At 47.2% G+C, this 22,587-nt stretch overlaps 1 protein-coding gene across 1 annotated transcript in view; it reads right to left on the reverse strand.

Moving 5' to 3' along the window:
• Positions 1-16,301, reverse strand: part of PLA2G10 (phospholipase A2 group X) — a 228,655-nt gene extending 212,354 nt beyond the window's left edge. The window contains exons 1-2 of the mRNA XM_069647789.1: positions 15,062-16,301; positions 3,811-3,973 (exon numbers count right to left, since the gene is read on the reverse strand). Coding sequence (XP_069503890.1) covers positions 3,811-3,973; positions 15,062-15,101 — 203 coding nt within the window. The 5' untranslated portion in view covers positions 15,102-16,301. The remainder of the gene's footprint in view (positions 1-3,810; positions 3,974-15,061) is intronic.
• Between the last annotated feature and the right edge of the window lie 6,286 nt (positions 16,302-22,587).

Consider the following 22,587-nt stretch of genomic DNA (forward strand, 5'->3'; position numbering starts at 1 on the left):
AGGCTTTCAGAAGAAATTAGACATCCTACATCAATATGTTAAACAAAATCGTCTACAAATAAAACGTCAGAAAAACAGAAACTTTAATTTTGGAGAACAAATAAGGTAGAAAACTGAAAACCCCTGAGCTGGGTCCTAAATAAACCTAGAATTCAACGAATCCCGTCAATAAAATACCTGGGAGCTATGATCATCACAAGCACATGCAAAACACAGTGGAAAGATCACTTGGAAAACAAAATCAGACAACTTACCAACCAAGGTAACTTAATTGCACGGAGGTATGGCAAGTTCTCACTTCTCCCAATAATCAATTTCTACACTCTAAAATTGATACCATCTATCTCTTACGCAGCGGAAGCATGCCTTGCCCTACCCTGGAAAATATGGGATCGGCTAGAGGGCAGATTCTGGAGATCAATTCTACGTCTACCGAATGCCGTACCGGTTACGATCCTTAGACATGTGATCAGCTTGCTATCATTACAAGTAAGAGTCATCTGGAAATACTTATTTCTTTTTAGCAAGCTGAAGGCTCCAGATCGCCCACCACAATTTAATATTTTGCTGTAATCTCAGACTGGTCCCCGAACGCGTAGCAAGAAAGATGCAACAAAATTCTTCTAAATCTAGGTGTAACTGTTGGTACCCAATTACAGAATCCTGCACTTAAGAACATTTTGTGGGCTGATGATTGGAGAGTAACTGAATCGAAAAGAGAAAACGTTAAAATGCATACACTCCTAAGTAACCTGTCCGCGCTACCCAATACAACACTATTATAACTCAGAAAATTTCCGAGTGCAAATCATAGAGATCTATTACTCAGATTCCGCCTGAATATACTTCATACAAAGTCTACTTTATGTAGATACAGAATGACTGCAGGATCTGATACATGCAGATTATGCGAAAAACGCCCAGAAACTCACTTAAGCCTATTTTGACCCAAATTGAAAACATATAGGACCCTGCATCTCTATAACCATCTAAATAAAAAATGTGGACCTGACGCAGAAGCATGGTGGGAAGCCCTGTATGGAGGAACAAATATGGGTCTGAACTATGCTCTTGTTAGGTGCTTAGAGATGCCCTTTGCCAAAAGATCTTATGAAGTGGGAAATGGAAAAACTTTTTAAAATGATGAGTATGTGAAGACTTTAATGTAACAGATGGCAAAAGTTTGTAATTTACTATATGGCATAATAATTTTAAAAAATTTAAACAATTTAAGATTGTGTCTATGCCTAATGACACTGTCAAATAAAGGCTCAGAAAGAAAGATTAAAATAATATGACAGGAACAGAAGACACCAGATCCCGTAAAATAATGTTTGAGCTAACTTAACTAAGAAATGATCGAATTTAAAATAACAAAGTGAGAAACGACCGCATTTTTAACCGATTTATTTCAAAATTTGGGGACATTTTTCTAAAATATAGGTGTGGGGTAAGGGTAATAGTTAAGGTAGGGGGTGGGGAGAGCGGGTGTCTCCCCCCACATTATTAAAAAAAAAAGTGTTCATTTCTCCATTCGATTATTTCATGCTAATCCGCCAGGGTAATGTCCCGTGGTCTGATAACAGAGATTATGGTGTTCTCAATATTAAGAAATATTATACAGATCATGGAAATAAAGCAGGAAGGCCTCTGGTTCAGAAGATTAAAAGGCAGTGCAGTAAAGGACGTCTATTGTGAAGACCTGAAACTTAGGGGGTTACCCACATTTGTATCACCTGTCAGATTCTACATTTAATTAAATGGAATATTACAAACACATGTTTTCAGCAAATCATTTTTTTTATTATCTGGGTGCGATTTTTTTTGTGATTTCATTTTTTGTTTTAAGTAGAGATTTCGTGAAACCAGATGACAATCAAGAAGCAGTTAATATCTCAAAGTGATTCCCTTTGAATACCCCAGAGCTAGCTGTAGCATATTGAGTCTCAAACTTCTTTAGTTTCTGAGTTGTTTGGATGCCAAAAAATCCTCCAATGGGCAATAAACAGGAGAAGTGGTAAACACCAGTGCACAAATACCTCAAAACGCTGGCTCATTTCTCACCACATGAATGAGGTTGATAGGCTACTGAATATGAGATTACTTCTCTTAACTACAAACTATCCAGGCCAACGATACACCCTCCAATAAGACACCATATTCACCAGATGAAGGACATGAACCAATGGCCCCATTGGGTTTAAATGGGCTCGATATATTTATGAGAGGTACATGAAATTGACACATTTCAAAAGGAGGCACAGACACTCATGGAAGGCCAGATGATTGCACCGACCAAAGGGGCGTCTTTAGCAGCGATACCCATCTGGCACCCAGAGACCACATACCCAAAGAAGGGCTGCGGAAGGAGCAAAATAGAGTTGGGCAGGCAGGAGAAGGCCTGGGAAAACACCATATTTGGGGGCGGGGCTAAGGATTTCAAAGAGCATGGAGGTGGTAGTGAAGTACATAACGGTAGTACATGAGATAGGAGTCCTCTTTCTTTTGGGCGGCAGAGGAGACATTGTTTGCTTGTGGAAAGAAGGGTTGTGGTTAGGGAAAGGGGACGTGAAGCACAGAAGCTATATGAGTTGGTAATAAGAGAAGTGAGAAGAGAGGCACGCCAAATACTTTAATTTTACACGTGAGGAGCAATGACCTTCCAGTGAAGGGTAGTAGTCTCCTCCTGCGGTAGATGAGGAGATTAAACTCAGCAGTGGGCAAATCTGGAAATTTATGGAATTTGGAATAGTAAGGTACAGCCTACTGGTGCTAAGGGACAACAGGATATTTCACCTAAGACAGGCAACACTTGTCAGACATTTGAATGGTTCTAACGAGGATGGCTCAAAGGAATGCTATGAAAGCATAAACGCATAAATAAATGAATGGGCGGGGGAAACCCAGAAGTTGCACTGTGATACAAGGGGTATTGAGGAGTTGGTCTTGGGGGCAGAGGGGAAGGCGATCAAAATGCAGGTGGAACAAACGGTAAAAATGGAAGGATGGGAAGTACAGGCAGGTACGAGCATGTGGGAAGCGCTTTGAAATAACAAGATGGCTCTGGTAAATACCATTGGGAAAGAGAGGAAGAAAGGAAGTTAGGGATACTCAATGACGGCGAAAGCTGCCATGGAGTCATCGCGGAGTTAAAAGGTGATCTAATGGAAAACGGAATTTCAGAGCAATGGGTGCAGTCCAATCACGCAATCCGGGAAGTAGCCCTTGGGGAACCCCGTGGGTGAGGGAGTGAACAGATAAAGGGAGCCCTTTCAGGATGCCTACCATTTAAAGAAAAGGGGAAAAGGAACACAACATTTTGGAGCAAGAAAAGGGAAACAAATTCATGCCAAGCAAGGGATGAGATGTAGCGAATGGCAGAGTTATGGCATGGGACCTTGAAAGAGCATAGTTTTCTCCTATGGGGGTGGTGAACAACAAGGCCAACAGCTCTGTGCAGATCCAGAGAGTGGGAAGACAAATACAGATCACCTGTAAACAGGTAGGGAGGGATTATGGGGGGCCAGAGTGCGTTAGAGATCGTGATGCATAGGCGCTGGAAGGGGAACTAGAAGAAAGGCTTAAAACAAGAAGCTATTTGAGAGCGTGAGCTATCAGTCTGTAGCTGAAAGGGATATACCAGTCCCTTCTATCGCTAACAACGTGGACTGACTAGGAAACATTACGCTTTTAGAACTTTGTGTATGTTAGTATCCACAGAGTGCTTGTAAATAGTGTGATTGCGCTTGTGGTTGACACTTTCTGATAGTGGATACACACCTGGCAAATTTAGAACCGAGTTCTACTTACCAGTCTGCCTCGTCTTTGGGCCAACCTTGTCCTCCTAAACCGCAATAGCACCCGTAACCCAAGTAGGAAATGGCAGCCCGACCTGTGGTGCAGTGGATGGCACCCGCCAGCTCCAGGATTCCTCGCCGTCTCACAGGAGCCTTCCCATAGGCGCTGTTACAAACTGGAGAAATACAAAACAAAAGACTTGGTTAAAATAATCTGCCTGGTCATGATCAAAACAAGGGGGAGGTATTTGGTCACACTATGTTCATGTTTCAAACCAGTCAGTGACTTTGTCTGGACATACATGTGGAGAATAATTGGCAAGATAATATTCCTATGATACGTAGTCGGGTGGTTAGCTTGGGGGTTCAGCGCTCACCTCTGACAAGGAGCCAGCTTGCATTGTGCAATTTAGAATTCCTCAGCCCTTCATCAATTTGGAGAGGGAGGATTTTGGCGCACTATACAAAACCTGATATCATTATTATTAGAACCTGGGTGGTGTGCCTTAGCCAATCAGAAGGCTCGAAATGTGGGCATTAACCTAGGGCAGTGATAACCAATCTGGTTCCCCCAGATGTTTGGGCCTGCAATTCCCATGGGTACTCACCATAGACTATGCTGTCTAGAGCTTGGGGAAGTTGTACGCGAAAACATCTGGTGGGCTGCAGTTAGCCCTCCACTAATCTATGGTATTATCCTGCATTCTGAACTTTTTGGGTGGTACCCATTCCACCACCGGTGCACCGGCCTACAGGGAACTCTGGTCTTTCCCCGTGGGCCACTGCACCATGGGCCTCTTTTTTGTGGGTATGTTGGTTTTCTGCTGCGCCTAGAATCTCTCCCATGCACCCAGCCCCCTACTTTCCATCTCTCATCGTCCCCCACATAACATTTGATGCAAAGAATTTGTTATAAAAACACATCCTTAACAAATGATACTTGTTCGTTTTTTGTTATACTTAACTGCGTTTTAATCCCTATACAGGAAGAAATGTGCATTAAAATTCACTATTCGGATACATTTTTTCAAATTTGCTTGTGGATGAACCCCGTCCCCAAACCCTACTTAAAGGGGTTGGCATGGTCACACAGTGTAATATGGGGGCACTTTGAAAAGCATTTCCAGGGACGCTTTTTTTTTTTTTTTCAGTCCATCCTGGGTTGCAGTCAATGCGCTCACCTCTTTCCCTTCCCTGTTGCCCATCTGCTTTTTTACTCTTCTTCCTTACCCAGCTGTGGATTCAATGCCACTCCACCACCTCTGTCATGGAAATGGAATGGGCCTCTATCTCCTCGGATAGAGTACCATTTTCAATCTCACTGGCGGCCATTTTGTTTTTCCTCGTAGTTGCAGTACGCCCTCTCAGCATGATTAATTCAGTAAACACATGGCTCGGGTTCTCCTTTTGTTTCTTCAGTCTAGATTCCCACCCAGGGCTAACAGCTTTACAGCCCTCACCAGTGGTTTATACCGGGCTGTTAATGTCACTAAGCTCACAACAACCCTCTTGCTTCTGTCGGGTGTTAACTTGGGCTTTCAGGCCTTTAACAACCAGGATAGACCACAGTTGAGGGCTAGGAGACTTCAAATTACATGCAAGCATGTACAATCTGGATACAAGCCTGTACACAGCACTACTCAAATATAATGAATGATTACAAGTTGGGCTGTGGGCCCAAAATGCGTCTAGCAGAGGCATCACAGAGTTTTCAAGCAATTCTCTTAGCAGAATTCCAGCTGCTACTAAAACACTTAATTAAAACCGTGACACATTTTTCAGATGACTTTCTAATTGCACACGTTGTTCAGCATTTACAGTCTGTATCTGATAAGGCCACATTTATTAAGGCATGTTTATTGAGTGCTATGTTGAACTTTAGTACAGGAGAGAAGCCATTTACTTACGCCATCATACTAATTATGAACCACAAGATTGGCTTTTGCATGCGTTTTTATCCAAATACTCAAACTATGGCCCTTATTCCTACAGAGTTTTCCTATGGGGTTTTACCATTATAAAACGCTTCTGTGAATGAGGCCCTATGTGTTTGTTTGCAACTCATTCAAAGCTGTGTGTCATTGTATTTTTTTCAACTGGAAAGATTCTACCTTATTTCACCCATTAACCTCTGGAATATCTCTTGCATTCGAGCGTGCAGTGTGAAATCGAATACTTATTTATTTATTGGGTTTTTATAATGCACCTATACACAATGTGTTTCAAGGCTGAAGAGGATGCTGGTGTGACCATGTATTATAGGGAATAAAAGTAGAAAAGATTTTGCAAGTGACCTCGAAGTTTCGGCTCCTCATGAAGGGACTTGAACTTCAGCCTTGTTTCTCCCTCAGTGACTTGCAATATCCTTCATACTTTATCGCATGTGACTGTGACCATGAATTGTCAAAGAAGACGAGGATTTTGAATCACCAAAGATGAAACGTTCACAACAATTTTTTAGAGATTGAAAATTGTGGATACACAAATAAGACAACATTGATTTAAGAAGAACAAAATTGATATTCTAGAATAAAAGAAAGTTCAATATCAATCCATTGTCACAGAGTCAAATTTGAATTAATTCTAAGGGCAAATATGCACACATTACATCGGCATTTATAATTTCATTTTTGGAAACAACAGCAGATCATTTCAGTGGATTGTATTGCTGCATATAGCCAGCATTAAAACATTATTTAGAAAGTAGAGCCAAGAGACAATATATATCTGTTTTGTTTATATGTGTACTTAATCACATGTCAAATGCAAAACAAAATGCACTGTGACAAGAGAAGTGATTTTTAAAAGACCCATAAACATTTAAATATCCAGGTAGGGAAACTAACTTTGCCAGCTTCCTGTCATGCCTGCGCCATGGGCGCATACATTGGCAATCAATATGGACAAATGGTTATTCATTTATCTATAGAAAACTCCTGGATCAACCGCTATTCACTATTTGGACTTTATTTCCCATTTGCAAGACTTTGGTGCCTTTTTATTTTTCCCAGACAACTACACTTACCATAATGCACTTGGCTATAACCATCCATTCCTGGCTATTCCTATTTTTTTCATCAGAACTACAATCCCCAGAAGCCCTAGGGATTTGCTCTGCTTCCACCAGCTCAGGAACAGAGAGGGAGGTGGCCGATTGTCTGCAGGTGTGCTGAGCCAGGTGCAACCAATTAGCCTGCTTCTGTGCTGGGCTGGGCAGTATAAAGGCTGCTGCCTGCGAGAGCTCAGTCTCTTGCATTGAGAGTCCTTCCGGCACCTTTTTGCTTTGAGCTACAAACTTTGTATGCGGTTTCCTGCTTTCACCTGCTTTTTGTTCCAGTGCCCTGGCGGTCTCCAGCCTTGCAGCTGATCACGCTCTGCTGCCTTCTACCTTCCGCCCTGGGCCTTTTGGGCTCCCCGCCTCATCCCTGCTCCTCTGGGCGTCCTGCCTTGCAGCCTGCTACACCCTGCTGCCTACAGCCCTAGCCTTTTGGGCTCCCCGCCTCATCCCTGCTCCTCTGGGCGTCCTGCCTTGCAGCCTGCTACACCCTGCTGCCTACAGCCCTAGCCTTTTGGGCTCCCTGCCTCAGTCCTGCTCTTCCAGGCTCCTGCCTTGCAGCTGATCACGCTCTGCTGCCTTCCAGCCTCCGCCCTTGCCCTGCCGGGGTCTCCACATTGCAGCCGATCACGCTCTGCTGCCTTCCAGCCTCCGCCCTTGCCCTGCCGGGGTCTCCACATTGCAGCCGATCACGCTCTGCTGCCTTCCAGCCTCCGCCCTTGCCCTGCCGGGGTCTCCACATTGCAGCCGATCACGCTCTGCTGCCTTCCAGCCTCCGCCCTTGCCCTGCCGGGCTCTCTACATTGCAGCCGATCACGCTCTGCTGCCTTCCAGCCTCTGCCCTTGCCCTGCCGGGCTCTCCACATTGTAGCTGATCACGCTCTGCTGCTTTCCAGCCTCAGCCCTTGTCCTCTGGGCTCCCTGCTCTGCAGCCTGCCTCACTCCGGCTGCCTACAGCCCTTGTCCTCTGGGCTCCCTGCTCTGCAGCCTGCCTCACTCCGGCTGCCTACAGCCCTTGTCCTCTGGGCTCCCTGCTCTGCAGCCTGCCTCACTCCGGCTGCCTACAGCCCTTGTCCTCTAGGCTTCCTACTTTGCAGCTTATCACGCTCCGCTGCCTACTACCTACCTTTTTCCGCTGGGTTCTCGGCCTAGCAGCCCTCTACCGTCCTCTGCAACCTTCTACGGTCAGCGGCCCTGCCCCTCAGGGCTCACTCCTTGCTGCACAGCCCTTCTGGGTTCCTTGCCGTGCAGCTTGCTTTACTCTGCTGCCCTAAGCCCTTTCCCTCTGGGCTCTCTACCTTACAGCCCTGCTCCTGTGGGCTTGCTCATTGCTTTCCTGCTCCTCTGAGCTCTCAACCTTGTTCCTTACTGTCCTCTGCTATCCAATCCTGTTACATGACTTTCCCTTCATTTCCTTCTGCTAGTTTGCTATCAACCTCCTTTTCCTTTTCCTGGATTTGTCTGTAAGTATCTTCTCTTGTACTGTTTGTAGACCCTTTTGTACAGAGCTTGTCTGTTGGTTCCCATCAGTCAACCTCTGCCCCTTCCCTTGTCTCGTTTCTACATTACAGACACCCATAGCTGCTGTTCCAAGCCATGAGCAAACAGCGTGGGCCTCTGTTATAGCAAACTGTGCAGAAGGCTAGAGTATTTCCTAAGGTTCGTGGAATACTCTTTTCCTATATCTGCATACACCCCAAGAGGGAATTCATTCTATACCTTTTTCCTTGCTACTCTTGCCTACTCTTCGTTCTCTTTCCTTTCTGCTGTGTGTGTACGTATCTGTCCACTTTATTTTGGCACAACCACCCAAACCCTTTCTGGGTGTCCTGTGCCACTCTTAATAGAGTGTCATCCTTGACAGAATGCAAGAGCCAAAAATGTCTTGTTCCATAGGCAGGAAAGGCACACACAGACCAAGGATGCTTTCCTTTCGGGTTAAGAAACCTTTGCAAAAATCTATACTTCCCCTAAAGACAGCAAACAAGAACCTTAGTCTAAAGAACAGTCTTGCCTTAGTAAACAAAGATTTACAAGCACGGTACTACACTCACTGGCTTGCTGACCCTTCTTCCATGTATAACTATTATGACATTTGCGACTATGATCCGCAGTCCTTATCGGTTGAAGAGCTACGGCAAGATAATGAATTCTTACAGATCTTGTTAGCCCAAACAGTGAAAGACACTCCTGAGCCTGATAATTTTTCTAACACTGTAACAGCCAAGGATATTGCACTCATTGTGGGGGTCTCTAAACCAGAGTACGCTGTTGCTAGAGTGATATGTTCAAGATCTGATTGGCAAGCTCCCCAGTCTACTGGAAACCCTCATTTGACAGGACACGGTATTATGTATCCTGAGGTTAGTTCACCTAGTCCTGGGTACAAAAGACCAATACTGACCATCGGTGGTCTTAATACTTCCCCAGTATCTACCAACCACAATAACCTTAAGGTCAGTCTTCCCATTGCTACAACAGAATTTTCTGCCACACCAGATTCTGAAGCTTTAGATCAGGCTAATGAAACATACCTGCTACAAGAAAAACTTCTACGCCTTAAAAGAAAGACCGAAGATCTCTATGATGACTTTGTTTATTTACATAGTAAAAATTCTATGAAGGGACACAACATTCCAGACCTTTTGACACAATGTCCTACACCCGAAATACTGTCTTTAGAGATCAACATGGTAAGGCCTGGAATTGCCACGCAGAAAAGGATACAGATTTATACCAAGCAGATGGAAGACCTAAATTTAGCATATGCATCCCTTCTAAAGTCTGACACAGCTCTTTCACTTTCCAACCACAGTAACTCAGGTTCTGAGACTCTAGACCATGATTCCAATCCTGAACAATACCCGGTACCTGCCTGGAATCCAGCCTTTCCATCAGTCAATACCCCAGTCCCACCAAGTAATTTGAGCACACCAGACTTTGAAGATCAGCCTGCAGAACGCCTACCCAATCATGACCCCACATCTGTCTTATTACCTGTTCCTGTATCTGGTAGCCCAATATCTGCTGCTCCTCCTGCTAATACTTCTAAATCTGCTACTGTTGCAGCAGCTCACATCTCTCTTTTCGCAGCAGAAGCACCCCCTTCCTCTCTGCCTGCAAGGACAGAACCTGTTGCTAAATCAGATAACAACTTTTCTTTTGGGACTACAGCTCCGGTTGTTCTTGCTGGCGCCTCTGCAGCACTAAAACTACCAGACTCTACTCTCAGTCTCAGGTGCGTCCTTGTCCGCTGGTTCTTCTATGGCACCCACTCTCCCAGTTGCTACAGCATCGGAACTATCCACCGCCATTCATGATCTCTCTGTTGCGGTGGCTTCTGAAATTCCTACAAATCATGGAGAACCCGCCACTGTGACTCCTGACGTTTCTGCGGCTAATCTTGACTCTGCCATTGCTGTGTCTGATGCCTTGGGAAACCTTGCTAAAGCAACCAACTCTGCTGTACCTATGGCTCCACCTTTCACCACCTGACTGTCACCTTTCAAAGCAAGCTTTGCCATGGAACCTGTAACAGACATTCACAGTTCCTCTATTCATGAACACTCTGTTGGGTTTTGTGCTCCAAAGACTTTGTCTTTTCTGATTTCTACCGTAAAGGTTCAGCACATTGATACCGTCTCCACCTTTCAAGACTCCCACATTACAACCTTAAACAGTTTTTTGTGCTTCATGATATGCCTTTTTGGAATAAGACTCTTTCACGGTGTGACAGACCTTCTTCCTGTTGGTCAGTCTTCAGGGAGCCTGGAGAGGGGCCTGGAGAGGGGCATACTGTCATGCCTGCGCCATGGGCGCATACATTGGCAATCAATATGGACAAATGGTTATTCATTTATCTACAGAAAACTCCTGGATCAACCGCTATTCACTATTTGGACTTTATTTCCCATTTGCAAGACTTTGGTGCCTTTTTATTTTTCCCAGAAAACTACACTTACCATAATGCACTTGGCTATAACCATCCATTCCTGGCTATTCCTATTTTTTTTCATCAGAACTACAATCCCCAGAAGCCTTAGGGATTTGCTCTGCTTCCACCAGCTCAGGAACAGAGAGGGAGGTGGCCGATTGTCTGCAGGTGTGCTGAGCCAGGTGCAACCAATTAGCCTGCTTCTGTGCTGGGCTGGGCAGTATAAAGGCTGCTGCCTGCGAGAGCTCAGTCTCTTGCATTGAGAGTCCTTCCGGCACCTTTTTGCTTTGAGCTACAAACTTTGTATGCGGTTTCCTGCTTTCACCTGCTTTTTGTTCCAGTGCCCTGGCGGTCTCCAGCCTTGCAGCTGATCACGCTCTGATGCCTTCTACCTTCCGCCCTGGGCCTTTTTTGGCTCCCCGCCTCATCCCTGCTCCTCTGGGCGTCCTGCCTTGCAGCCTGCTACACCCTGCTGCCTACAGCCCTAGCCTTTTGGGCTCCCCGCCTCATCCCTGCTCCTCTGGGCGTCCTGCCTTGCAGCCTGCTACACCCTGCTGCCTACAGCCCTAGCCTTTTGGGCTCCCTGCCTCAGCCCTGCTCTTCCAGGCTCCTGCCTTGCAGCTGATCACGCTCTGCTGACTTCCAGCCTCCGCCCTTGCCCTGCCGGGCTCTCCACATTGCAGCTGATCACGCTCTGCTGCCTTCCAGCCTCCGCCCTTGCCCTGCCGGGCTCTCCACATTACAGCCGATCACGCTCTGCTGCCTTCCAGCCTCCGCCCTTGCCCTGCCGGGCTCTCTACATTGCAGCCGATCACGCTCTGCTGCCTTCCAGCCTCTGTCCTTGCCCTGCCGGGCTCTCCACATTGTAGCTGATCACGCTCTGCTGCTTTCCAGCCTCAGCCCTTGTCCTCTGGGCTCCCTGCTCTGCAGCCTGCCTCACTCCGGCTGCCTACAGCCCTTGTCCTCTGGGCTCCCTGCTCTGCAGCCTGCCTCACTCCGGCTGCCTACAGCCCTTGTCCTCTGGGCTCCCTGTTCTGCAGCCTGCCTCACTCCGGCTGCCTACAGCCCTTGTCCTCTAGGCTTCCTACTTTGCAGCTTATCACGCTCCGCTGCCTACTACCTACCTTTTTCCGCTGGGTTCTCAGCCTAGCAGCCCTCTACCGTCCTCTGCAACCTTCTATGGTCAGCGGCCCTGCCCCTCAGGGCTCACTCCTTGCTGCACGGCCCTTCTGGGTTCCTTGCCGTGCAGCTTGCTTTACTCTGCTGCCCTAAGCCCTTTCCCTCTGGGCTCTCTACCTTACAGCCCTGCTCCTGTGGGCTTGCTCATTGCTTTCCTGCTCCTCTGAGCTCTCAACCTTGTTCCTTACTGTCCTCTGCTATCCAATCCTGTTACATGACTTTCCCTTCATTTCCTTCTGCTAGTTTGCTATCAACCTCCTTTTCCTTTTCCTGGATTTGTCTGTAAGTATCTTCTCTTGTACTGTTTGTAGACCCTTTTGTACAGAGCTTGTCTGTTGGTTCCCATCAGTCAACCTTTGCCCCTTCCCTTGTCTCGTTTCTACATTACAGACACCCATAGCTGCTGTTCCAAGCCATGAGCAAACAGCGTGGGCCTCTGTTATAGCAAACTGTGCAGAAGGCTAGAGTATTTCCTAAGGTTCGTGGAATACTCTTTTCCTATATCTGCATACACCCCAAGAGGGAATTCATTCTATACCTTTTTCCTTGCTACTCTTGCCCAGGGACGTCATTTGGGGGTCGCCAGAGGTCGCAAGAGCGACCGCTGGCGATTGGCCAGCGACCCCTGTCAATCTCTTGCGACCTCTGGCCATTGACCAATCAGAGGAGGAGGGGGCGTGGCCACAGCGTGCTGCGACGCTTGTGTTGGCCTCCATTTTTATTATTTCACGACGCGTGTGGTGCTTTCTCGTCTTGCTGCTGCCAGCTGAGGCTGTGTTGTGTCCAAACAGTCCAGCTGCATCCTCCACCCACGTTGATCCACCCCCGCTGAAGGAGGATGCCAGGCCAGTGACTGACTGACGAGGTGAGTGACTGAGTCGAGACTCGAGTCGAGCCGAGCGTGAGCCGAGGTCGCCGCCGACGGCAGGCAGGCCTCAGGCCGCAGCTCACCAAATTCATTTTACTGACGACGTGTAATTGTGCCGGCGGCGGCCTGCAAGCTGCCGCCGGCATATATTTGCAATGTAGTAAAATGAATTCGGGTGCCGACGGCAGAGGCCTGCCGTCGGCACCCGAATTCATTTTACTACATTGCAAATATATGCCGGCGGCAGCTTGCAGGCCGCCGCCGGCACATATTTGCACATCGTCAGTAAAATGAATTTGGGCCTGAGCCTGGCCTGCCGTCGGCACCCGAATTCATTTTTACTACATTGCAAATATATGCCGGCGGCAGCTTGCAGGCCGCCGCCGGCACATATTTGCACGTCGTCAGTAAAATGAATTTGGTGCTGCGCGGCCTGAGGGCCTCAGGCCGCGCAGCCCAGCACCAAATTCATTTTACTGACGACGTGCAAATATGTGCCGGCGGCGGCCTGCAAGCTGCCGCCGGCATATATTTGCAATGTAGTAAAATGAATTCGGGTGCCGACGGCAGGCCTCAGCCTGAGGCCTGCCGTCGGCACCCGAATTCATTTTTACTACATTGCAAATATATGCCGGCGGCAGCTTGCAGGCCGCCGCCCACACCACGATTTCAATTGCCTAAAAATGTATGCACATGAATCCAGAGCCACCCCTCGGCTCGATGTAACACGTTTGGTTTGCCTGAAAGCCTGGATGGGTCAGGGCTCAGTCACATGAAACATATCACATGTCCCTCTAGTGCTGTCTAATCCACACTACTCTCTTCGGGAAAGGCGGTGGCAGAGCCCTCCATCCATTCACGCGACAGGTGACAGACGCGAAGACGGGCAACACTGGCTGTTTACACAGCTGGGAGAGTGCGATATGTCTCAGGAAAGTGGACCGGTACAGCATACACAGCTTCTAGTCCTCGGGGTGTCTCCCGCGCAGATTAATTGCACACCTGCAAAGTAACCACATCTCCTAAACACTGTTTGGAACACCACCCTGCCATTAAAAACGAAAACGCTTTCATTTGAGGTTAGCGTGTGTTTAAATTTGGATGGGCTGCATTGCATTAGAGGGAACACGTTGTCTATTGGCTGCAGGGGCCCGCAAAAGGGCTACTGTGTTAGGGGGAGCGAGACGCCTATTTAGAAAAGTCAGCATAGATGCAAATGGTCCATCACACGCACGAGTGTAACATCCTGATATTGGACCCACCGTTTCCCACCTGACTACATACACTGTGGGGACCTGGGAACATCCCATTCGCCCTGCGCTTCGGTTCACTTATTCACCGAGGCTGCAAACTTGAAGTGCTTGAAAGCAGCTTAACGCCAGTACTAGGCGCCATGTCACCTCTGCACGTTCATTCAGGAAATCAAGGGACAGGTATAAGGTTCTGGGCCATGAATTCGAATTGTGTTTCACTGAGAATGGGTTTTGTTGGCTCTTTATTTCTTTTTCTTTTGTTTTTTTGAAAATGGGAGTGTTGACACCCTTGGACCCGTCCTCCCACCATCCAGTTCTACGCCCCCTCTCCTTTCATCCTCTATGTTTTCACTTTCTATGCCCTTTCTCGTCCAAATGCCCCTGATGGGGGGCTAGTTTGAAGGATGGGATGTGCGCTGATCACGTGCCACCGGAGGTTCGGACTTCTTTGAAGTATGGGATAGGCGCTAACTGACCACAGGCCGCCTTCAGTGGGGGATTTGAGGAAAGCACGGATTCCCTACTCTCTGGGGTTGGCATTCTTTAAAAGATGTCAGCACTGGGCACTTGCCGCTTGAGGTGAGTGTTCAGTGGAAGCGCGTTGTAAACCACGTCTAGTTTCCACAGGTAACGCTGGGAATTCTGGAACTATTCATATAATGACAGCTGTTGGCTGCTGTGCTCTAACCGTCTTTAAACACAGCTGGGAGTAAGCGCCCTGGGCACCACAGGTGGCCACCCTGCAGGTTGCCCCTCACTCCTGTCATGGCCTTAAGATGTCTCTCACCCCGCGGTGGCCCCTCGTCCCCCTGGTCCACTTCTCACCCGGGGCGACTCTCCCTGCCAGGCACTCCCCACTTCTCGGGGCATCTCTCGTTCTCTGGGGTGCCATTGCAGTTTCATGGCCCCTCTATGATCTGACCCATGTTGTAGTGGTGGGTGGGAGACCGCGGTAGCTCAGGGGGCGCCACTCACCTGCCATCAGCAGCAGCAGTGGCATCGCCCGGGGCTCCATGGGGCGGGTGTGAGAGTGGACGACGCCGCTGCCGCACCCCTGTTCTCCTGGGCTGCGGGTAGGAAGGGCTCCCTGGACGCCGGCTGCGCGGCCAGCCCTCCTCAGGAACGGGCGCGGTTCCTGCACTCCCCAGTCCCCTCTCCGCCGACGAGCAGCGAGTCCGGGCTGCGGGCGGGTTACTTCTGCTGGTGACTCTGAGGCGTGGTGCCCTGACACTCCAGTAGCGCCTGCCCAGCCTCAGGGAGGGGCTGTTCTCATCATGCCAGCGGCACGGGGGTCGGTAACACTGCAGCCATTCACACGACTGTTTCCAACTTTAGACTCCTCCGTCTGAGCCAGGTACATACAGTAAGTGCGAAACTCCCAAGGAGCGCGGCCGCCGGCACATATTTGCACGTCACTAAATGAATCACTTTGTTACTGTTGTAACTGCCCAATCTTTTCAGCCACCCAACCGATAAGGTCGAGTTTGTCATAAAAATGATTTTTGAGGCAGTCATATCTCTGCCTCCCTTTATGCACTTTGCATTGACCCGTCAAAGGAATGTTTAATAACAAGCAGAAACTGGGATGCGCGCCCAATCTGTCCCCACGAGATGGGCTGTGTTTCGTCCATCTCAACACAAAAGCAGGCTGCGCGCCAAAACCAACAGGGAGTTAAATGCATACAAGAGTCTCCAGGCGAGAAGCGGCATGCCCCAGGCCTCACCTTTGTAGGGTGGCTAATGTATTTGCTGAAGCCACTCCCTCTGTGTGCTCTGGTGCAGACAAATATGCCGGCTGCGTGACTGGCTACTATAGGGCTTCTGGCTAAGACCAGAATGTTCCGTGTTTTTTTCTTGTAAGCGAATTCCTTCAATTGATTGTTATCGGGTACATGTGAGGGTATTTTGCTGACTGTGATGTCACACCTTGCGCACCCCGCAGTCCCCCAGGCAACATTCCCCTTCTGAAAGGGTTAGCAAATAAGCAGTTGTTTATTTATGTATTTAGGCATTTGTATGAGTCGACCAAGCCAGTAGGCATCTAGGCGCTAGTTACAATCAGACAAAAAAGGACAACATAAAAAAAGCCGGGGTACAGAAGCTTAGTTAAAGAGGCAGGTTGTGAGGTTTTTTATTTAAATCTGTTGTATGATGGTTCGTCTCGCAGGTGGGCAGGGAGCGCGTTTCAGAGTGTGGAGGCATGGACTGTGAAGCCGGAGCCCCGCTCTCTTGCGGTTGAATGGGTGTAAGGGGTGAGGAGGCAATGTTTGATAGTAGGGGCCTTTCTGGGGAGTGTCTTGAGAGTTTTTTTTGCAAGTTAGGAGGGGGACAGTAGTATGTAAGAAGTCATATATACTGCGTCTCCTAGTTCCCTAGTGGTGACCCGGCACACACCTGCCTGAGTGAAGCACTGATCACTGGTGCCGCCTTTTCATTTTCAGTAGGTGGTCCGGGGATACAATCCCCCACCCTATGAGCAAGCAACCGAACCTCTAACGTGCAAACGGCGCATTTTAGAACACATTTTAGAGAATGCATTCGAACAAAAACGTGAAGGCCTGAAATGTATGGTGGGTGGTGGGTTGGAGTTAGGCCTATAGGAAAGGAGTGGTGGTGCGGGGTTTACTCTCCCCCTCATTTGGCAGTAAAAACATCAGTAAAAAAAAGCAGTAAATAAGAATTCGACACGTTTAAATTTGAAGATATCACATCGAAGCATCTCAGTAAGTGTCACCTAACCTGTTGTACTACCTTGCCTCGGGACTGTCACTCTACTGCGATGAATTCAAGATTGCAGGTGGAGCCCTGATACTGCCCAGAGGCCCTGGGGTAGCTACGGCAGCAACAGTGCAGTTCATGTACAGGGCTTAGAAGCAGTGGTCAAAGTGTTATGTTATGTGATTCATTTTACTGACGTGCAAATATGTGCCGGCGGCGGCCTGCAAGCTGCCGCCGGCATATCTTTGCAATGTAGTAAAATGAATTCAGGTACCGACGGCAGGTCTCAGGCCGCAGCACCAAATTCATTTTACTGACGTGCAAATATGTGCCGGCGGCGGCTTGCAATGTTGTTAAGCTGCCACCGGCACATACATTCTTAACCAGCGCCTCTAGGACTCGTACTAGTGACTGATAGTCTCCCTCTTTCAGCCTGTAGTTCCCCCGCCTGTGTTGTGATATTCAGACACTCCTATTTCACATTCAGAAGATGCAGGTGTGCAGGGTTCCACTGCTCAGCACACCGGATCACCACCTTCCACACCGGCCATTGGCCACAAAGGTCATTCGTTGCCTGGTTCCCCTAATCCCAGCTGCCCAGTAGTCTACTCACCTGGCTGGGCTCTTTCCCCATCATTAGTGAATTTAGGTTCGTGTGCAGAATATCCACACTGCTCAATGTTTGTCCCTACCCCATTTCCTTCATTTGAGCATATGTCTCTTCCAGGGCGGCTCCACCACCCCCCTAAATATTTTCCAGCATGGACTGATGGACACTGAGAAGTGTATAGGCCACACATTGCTCACAGTTGCCAATTCTCTCACGGTCCTGCAATATACATGGGCGTCCCTCACTATTTACCCCATTCATTCAATCCTTCGTCTGGGGGACTTGCACTGTAGAGGTTGGTTGCTCTACAATATGGCAACCTGTGGTGAGCAGAGGGGCAATGCCATGGTGTGCAAAATGAGCAGATGAGTGGTGCCAAAATAGGTGGAAAGGTCAGGAGAAAGAAACTGAAGTACAGAATAAGTGACTACGTGACAGGCAGATGCAGTGTGATTGTGTTACGCTCTGCCACTTGCCTTTGATAGTGGTTCACCTAAGGCCTGTCCTGGCCAGAGTGCAGGGCAGAGTCACATAGCTGTCAGGTCACTGGATTGGTCTGAGTCCAATGAAAGTAATCACCTACCAGCCCACTGTACAGACAGACTAATGTGTTGCATGCTATGTCCTGCAGCCCGCCTTAGAGTCACATAAATTACCTTCCACTGTAAAAAGCAGTGGGGTCTGTCACTGAAATCTGTAGGCGGTAGGACTGCTTAAAAAGCAGTAGCCTACTGCCTAAATCTGTAGGGTTGGCAAGCATGTTAGTATAATGAATTCAGTGCTGGCACGGCAACGGCTTTACATTAGGGAAAGTAAGCAAGCCGCTGATGCCAGCAGCACCAAATTCGTTTTACTAACGTTACATTTTGTCTTTTATAGATCATGTGGGGGAGTGATTGAAGGCCTTTTTAATTCCTGCTGTAAGATAAGTCATAGCCGGTTCCATGTGCCCACGACCCCAGCCAGTGTGTCGATGTGCCCCTCGTCACTGTGTCCATGTGCCCCTTGCCCCTCGCCACTGTGTTCATGTGCCCTCCTGAGCCCAGCTTAAAGCAACAGCTTATGCAAATTATACTGCTTAAATTAACCACAGGCAGATGAAATCCAAGTCATTTGTGGCCTGCAGCCTATACATTTTGCAATGCATTTAACTAGGATTTTACATTGTGACACGACATTATGTAAACTGCTCCTTGCCCGAGCCACACACTCAGCCTGGGCCTGCTGCGGCCTACAGAGCTAGTTCCTAGAGATCCTAGGACAATGGTGCATAACATGCATCCCTCTGAGTTACAGAAGGTTAATGATGAATCGTTGCCGGGCCTGAAGTCATTCTCTAGGTCTGTCAGGTGCAAAGCCTCTGTGGTCCAGTTTGTCTCTGCATGATGCGTGCACCCCAGAACTCTAAAACTCTATTAAAAATTAATATGGTCTGGTGTTGCACAAATGAATCTTTCTGATATTTTGTTATTATTTTCAGACCTGCATCTTCGTGTGGAAGTTCCTTCCTTGCTGTGTTCTCAACGCCAGCAAACAGTACCACCATTGAGCAGCTGACATCAGGCCTTATCTGTGACCGCTGTGAGAGGTAAATGAACGTGAAGCAACATATTGAAAATGTACAGCATATGTTAATGATCTGATCTGTTATTCCATCTCTATTTATGCATTGCAGCCTTGTCCTAGTTGTTTCAACAGAAAAGATGGCTGTTTCTCTTCCATTTAATCAGAGAACAGCACACAATTAACTTCAAACTGTATGACACTGAACACATGCTTCACTTCAGTTTTTTGGGACCCACAGGTTTCCTTTTTTCTTAGAGGCAGAGTTTGAACAGGTTGCAACTGTTAATCTCTCAAATGTAAAGTATTACCTTGACAGATAGGACTGACCTAAAAGTAAGCTACGAAAATAAATGCTTGAAATCACTGCTTAGGTATGTACTCAGTGCTCCAGATAAGATTTTGAAGTGGGACTATTGTATTCCCTATTTTGTAAACTTGGAAGTAAAATGATTTTTAGGGAGTAAAAATGTAAATCTAGTTCCCCACGGCAGTATTTTGTAAGCAAGTAAAAATGCTTTAACTGAAAAACTGAAAGGTTTTTCTAATAATTATGTTGCACCTAGTTACTCATACACATTAAAAGATCATGTGCATGTCTACCGATCGAGCAGTAATAATAGTACTTTCTTCCTTTGGAACTACGTGCGCTACCTCTCCAAACATCCATGGAACTGTGTGTGTGAAAGAAGGGCTCAGGGTCCACAGTGTTTGTTTCCTATTTTTTGTTGGGAGTATTTGTAATCTGTTTTTCTTTTTGGGGCGTACTCGCTTATTTTCAGGGAGTACAGTGATAAACTTGTAAGCCAAAGCAATACATTTCAGATTTGTCTCCTCTTTGGTATTCAGCGGAAGTGGTCCTCCAAAGAAGAGTGAAGCACAAAAGAAGTCAGGAGGACACTGAGGAATCCATCATTTGCTTGAACAATCGCTTCTGATTTAGCAGTACTAAAAGAACGAACATGTCTACACCTACAGGAAAACCCAAGGATCCAAAACAGAGGTCAATCGTTGATATGTTTTCTCCAAAAGCAAGAGGAGCTGGCCCTACTCCAGGCTCTGATTCAAGCAAGCGCAAGAGGTCTGATGATAACTCAAGTGGCAGTTCAAACACAGCTGCACATGTTGTCCAACCATCGGCCAGCACATCAACTCTTGCTGGCAGCGAAGCTGCTTCTTCAGGTGCAGACAGTGCATCTACATGTGCTGACATTGGTTCACTATCTCCACATGCTGACTCTTTGTCTACAGCTCCACCTTCCTTGGCTGACATAGCATCTCCTTCATTTGTAGTGGCCACTGAAGGCTCTTGTTCACATGCAGACATTGCTGTGACGGTTTCACGTGATGCTGATGACCCAAGCAACACTTCAACGTTCCTGGATAGCGCAGAGTGCTCTTTCAACCCTGATGTTGAGGATTGTTCTTCCCGTATTGGCATGTTTGATGATCCTCCCACTGGTGCTTGCTCTCCCGACATTTCACTCCTCGGGGAGAGCACAAGCAGCTCTTGGTTGCAGAGCGATAACAGTATGCAGATGTGTCTAGCTGAGCAGGGCATTCCAAGAAGATCTCCAGCTCCCAATTTAGATGACAGTGTGGTGACTGATCTGTCCCCAAATCCATGCAGTGACCCTGTACAGCCAAAACTTCCTACATACCCTGTAACTGGTTCCCGTAAGTTTAACGGAGACTACAAAACATATCCTTGGGTGGAGTATTCCGTTCTGAAAGATAAAGTATACTGCTTTGCATGCAGACATTTTGGTTCTAATTCTGGAGGAGGGGGGCGTGCACGTGGCAATGTTCCATTTGTTGATATTGGCTTCGCTAAATGGGAAAAGACACGTCGTTCTTTAAAGATGCACTCAGATTCTGATAAGCATAAGTCTTCAGTTGTAGCTTGGGCAGACTTTAAGTGTGTACAACAGACTACAGGCCCTCACCACTCAATTGTGTCAATGCTAGAAAAGGTTGGGGACCAAGAGATTGAAGAGAATCGTCAACATGTGCTGCAGTTACTAAAGGTTGTATGTGTTTTGGGTCGTCAAGGACTTGCTTTCCGAGCCACAGATGAATCGCAAGACTCCCACAATAAGGGAAACTTCATAGCAATATTGCGTTTGCTGTCTGATAATAATGAACTTCTTAAAGTAAAAATGGCTAGACGATATGGGCACTACACATCTCCAGAGTATCAAAATGACATGATCTCAGTTGTGGCAAATCTTATACGTCAGAATATCGTTAGGAAAGTGACAAAGCACTTTGCAGTGTTGGTTGATGAAACCAAAGACATTTCGCATAAAGAACAGATGAGCTTTGTGATCCGGTTTGTAGATCAAGATGGGAACATTCAGGAAAAAGCCATGGGATGTTACCACATGGAAAAGTTGGATGCCTCCAGTTTAGCTGCAGCCATTCACAAATCTGTACGCGATGCTGGCCTTGACTGGAAGAACTGTGTGGCACAATGCTATGATGGGGCATCAGTTATGAGTGGCTGTTTCAATGGAGTGCAAGCGAAAATAAAAGAAATTGCTCCACAGGCAGTTTACATTCACTGTCATGCACATCGTCTAAACCTTGCGTTAGTGCAAACTATCACTAACATACAAACAGTGAAGGATTTTTTCTCAACTTTGCAGGCTGTGTATGTGTTCCTTTCACAAAGTTCTCCTCGGCACGAACTCTTTGTAAAAGCTCAAACAGAAAGCGGTCTGGAAGTACAAGAATTAGAAAGACTTTGTGGCACTAGATGGTTTTATTGGTACGCGTGTGTTAAAAAAATACAGGCTCGATTTGAAACCATTATAGTTGTTCTCAGTTTAATAGAATCATCGCAACAACGTGACAAGCAGGCTTGTTCAGAAGCCAGAGGACTTCTCCGAAATATGCAGTGCTTTGAGTTTTTGCTAACTTTGTTAAGTATGGAAGCAATTCTGAAAAAGATTCGTGTGTTATCTGATGAACTTCAGAGAAAGCATCTTGATTTGCCAGATGCGAGTCACCTAATTCAAGTGACAAGAACTGCCCTCGTCAACCTTAGACAAGAATGCCATTGGGTGAAAATCGTCAATGATGCAACGGAATTGGCAGAAAAATGTGGTATTGAAACAGTTGAAGACCACGACCGCAGAGCTTTACCAGTAAGGCACCACCAACTGTGCAGCAAACTCAAAGAATACCTTGTTGGTACTACTGTAGGGAAGAGGCCTGGACATTATGAGCACTCTGAGGATCGAATGCCACAGACTGAACGGATAAAGCAAGAGGTGTTTTTCTGCACCTTGGATAGGTTTGTAAGAGAGTTGGATGCTCGTTTTATAGATAACATGGGGCTTATCAAGGCTGCCGGCATGTTCAATCCAAGGGCTAAAAATTTCTTGGAGGACTCATCTGCAGATCTTCTTGCTCGGCACTACCTAGGGCCCCAAGTAGATTATGCTGCATTGCATTCAGGGCTTGACACTGCAAGGGGCTATTTATCTGGCAAGACTTTAGCAGGTATTCACTCTGTCAGGTACTATCTCAATGAATCTCCAAGAGGCTTTTCTGATGTCCTAAATCTGTTGGATCTGGTTCTTGCATTGCCAATTACAACTGCAAC

The sequence above is a fragment of the Ambystoma mexicanum genome, chromosome 2q (genome assembly GCF_040938575.1).
Source record: "Ambystoma mexicanum isolate Mex_15411 chromosome 2q, UKY_AmexF1_1, whole genome shotgun sequence".
Classification (NCBI taxonomy): Eukaryota; Metazoa; Chordata; class Amphibia; order Caudata; family Ambystomatidae; genus Ambystoma; species Ambystoma mexicanum.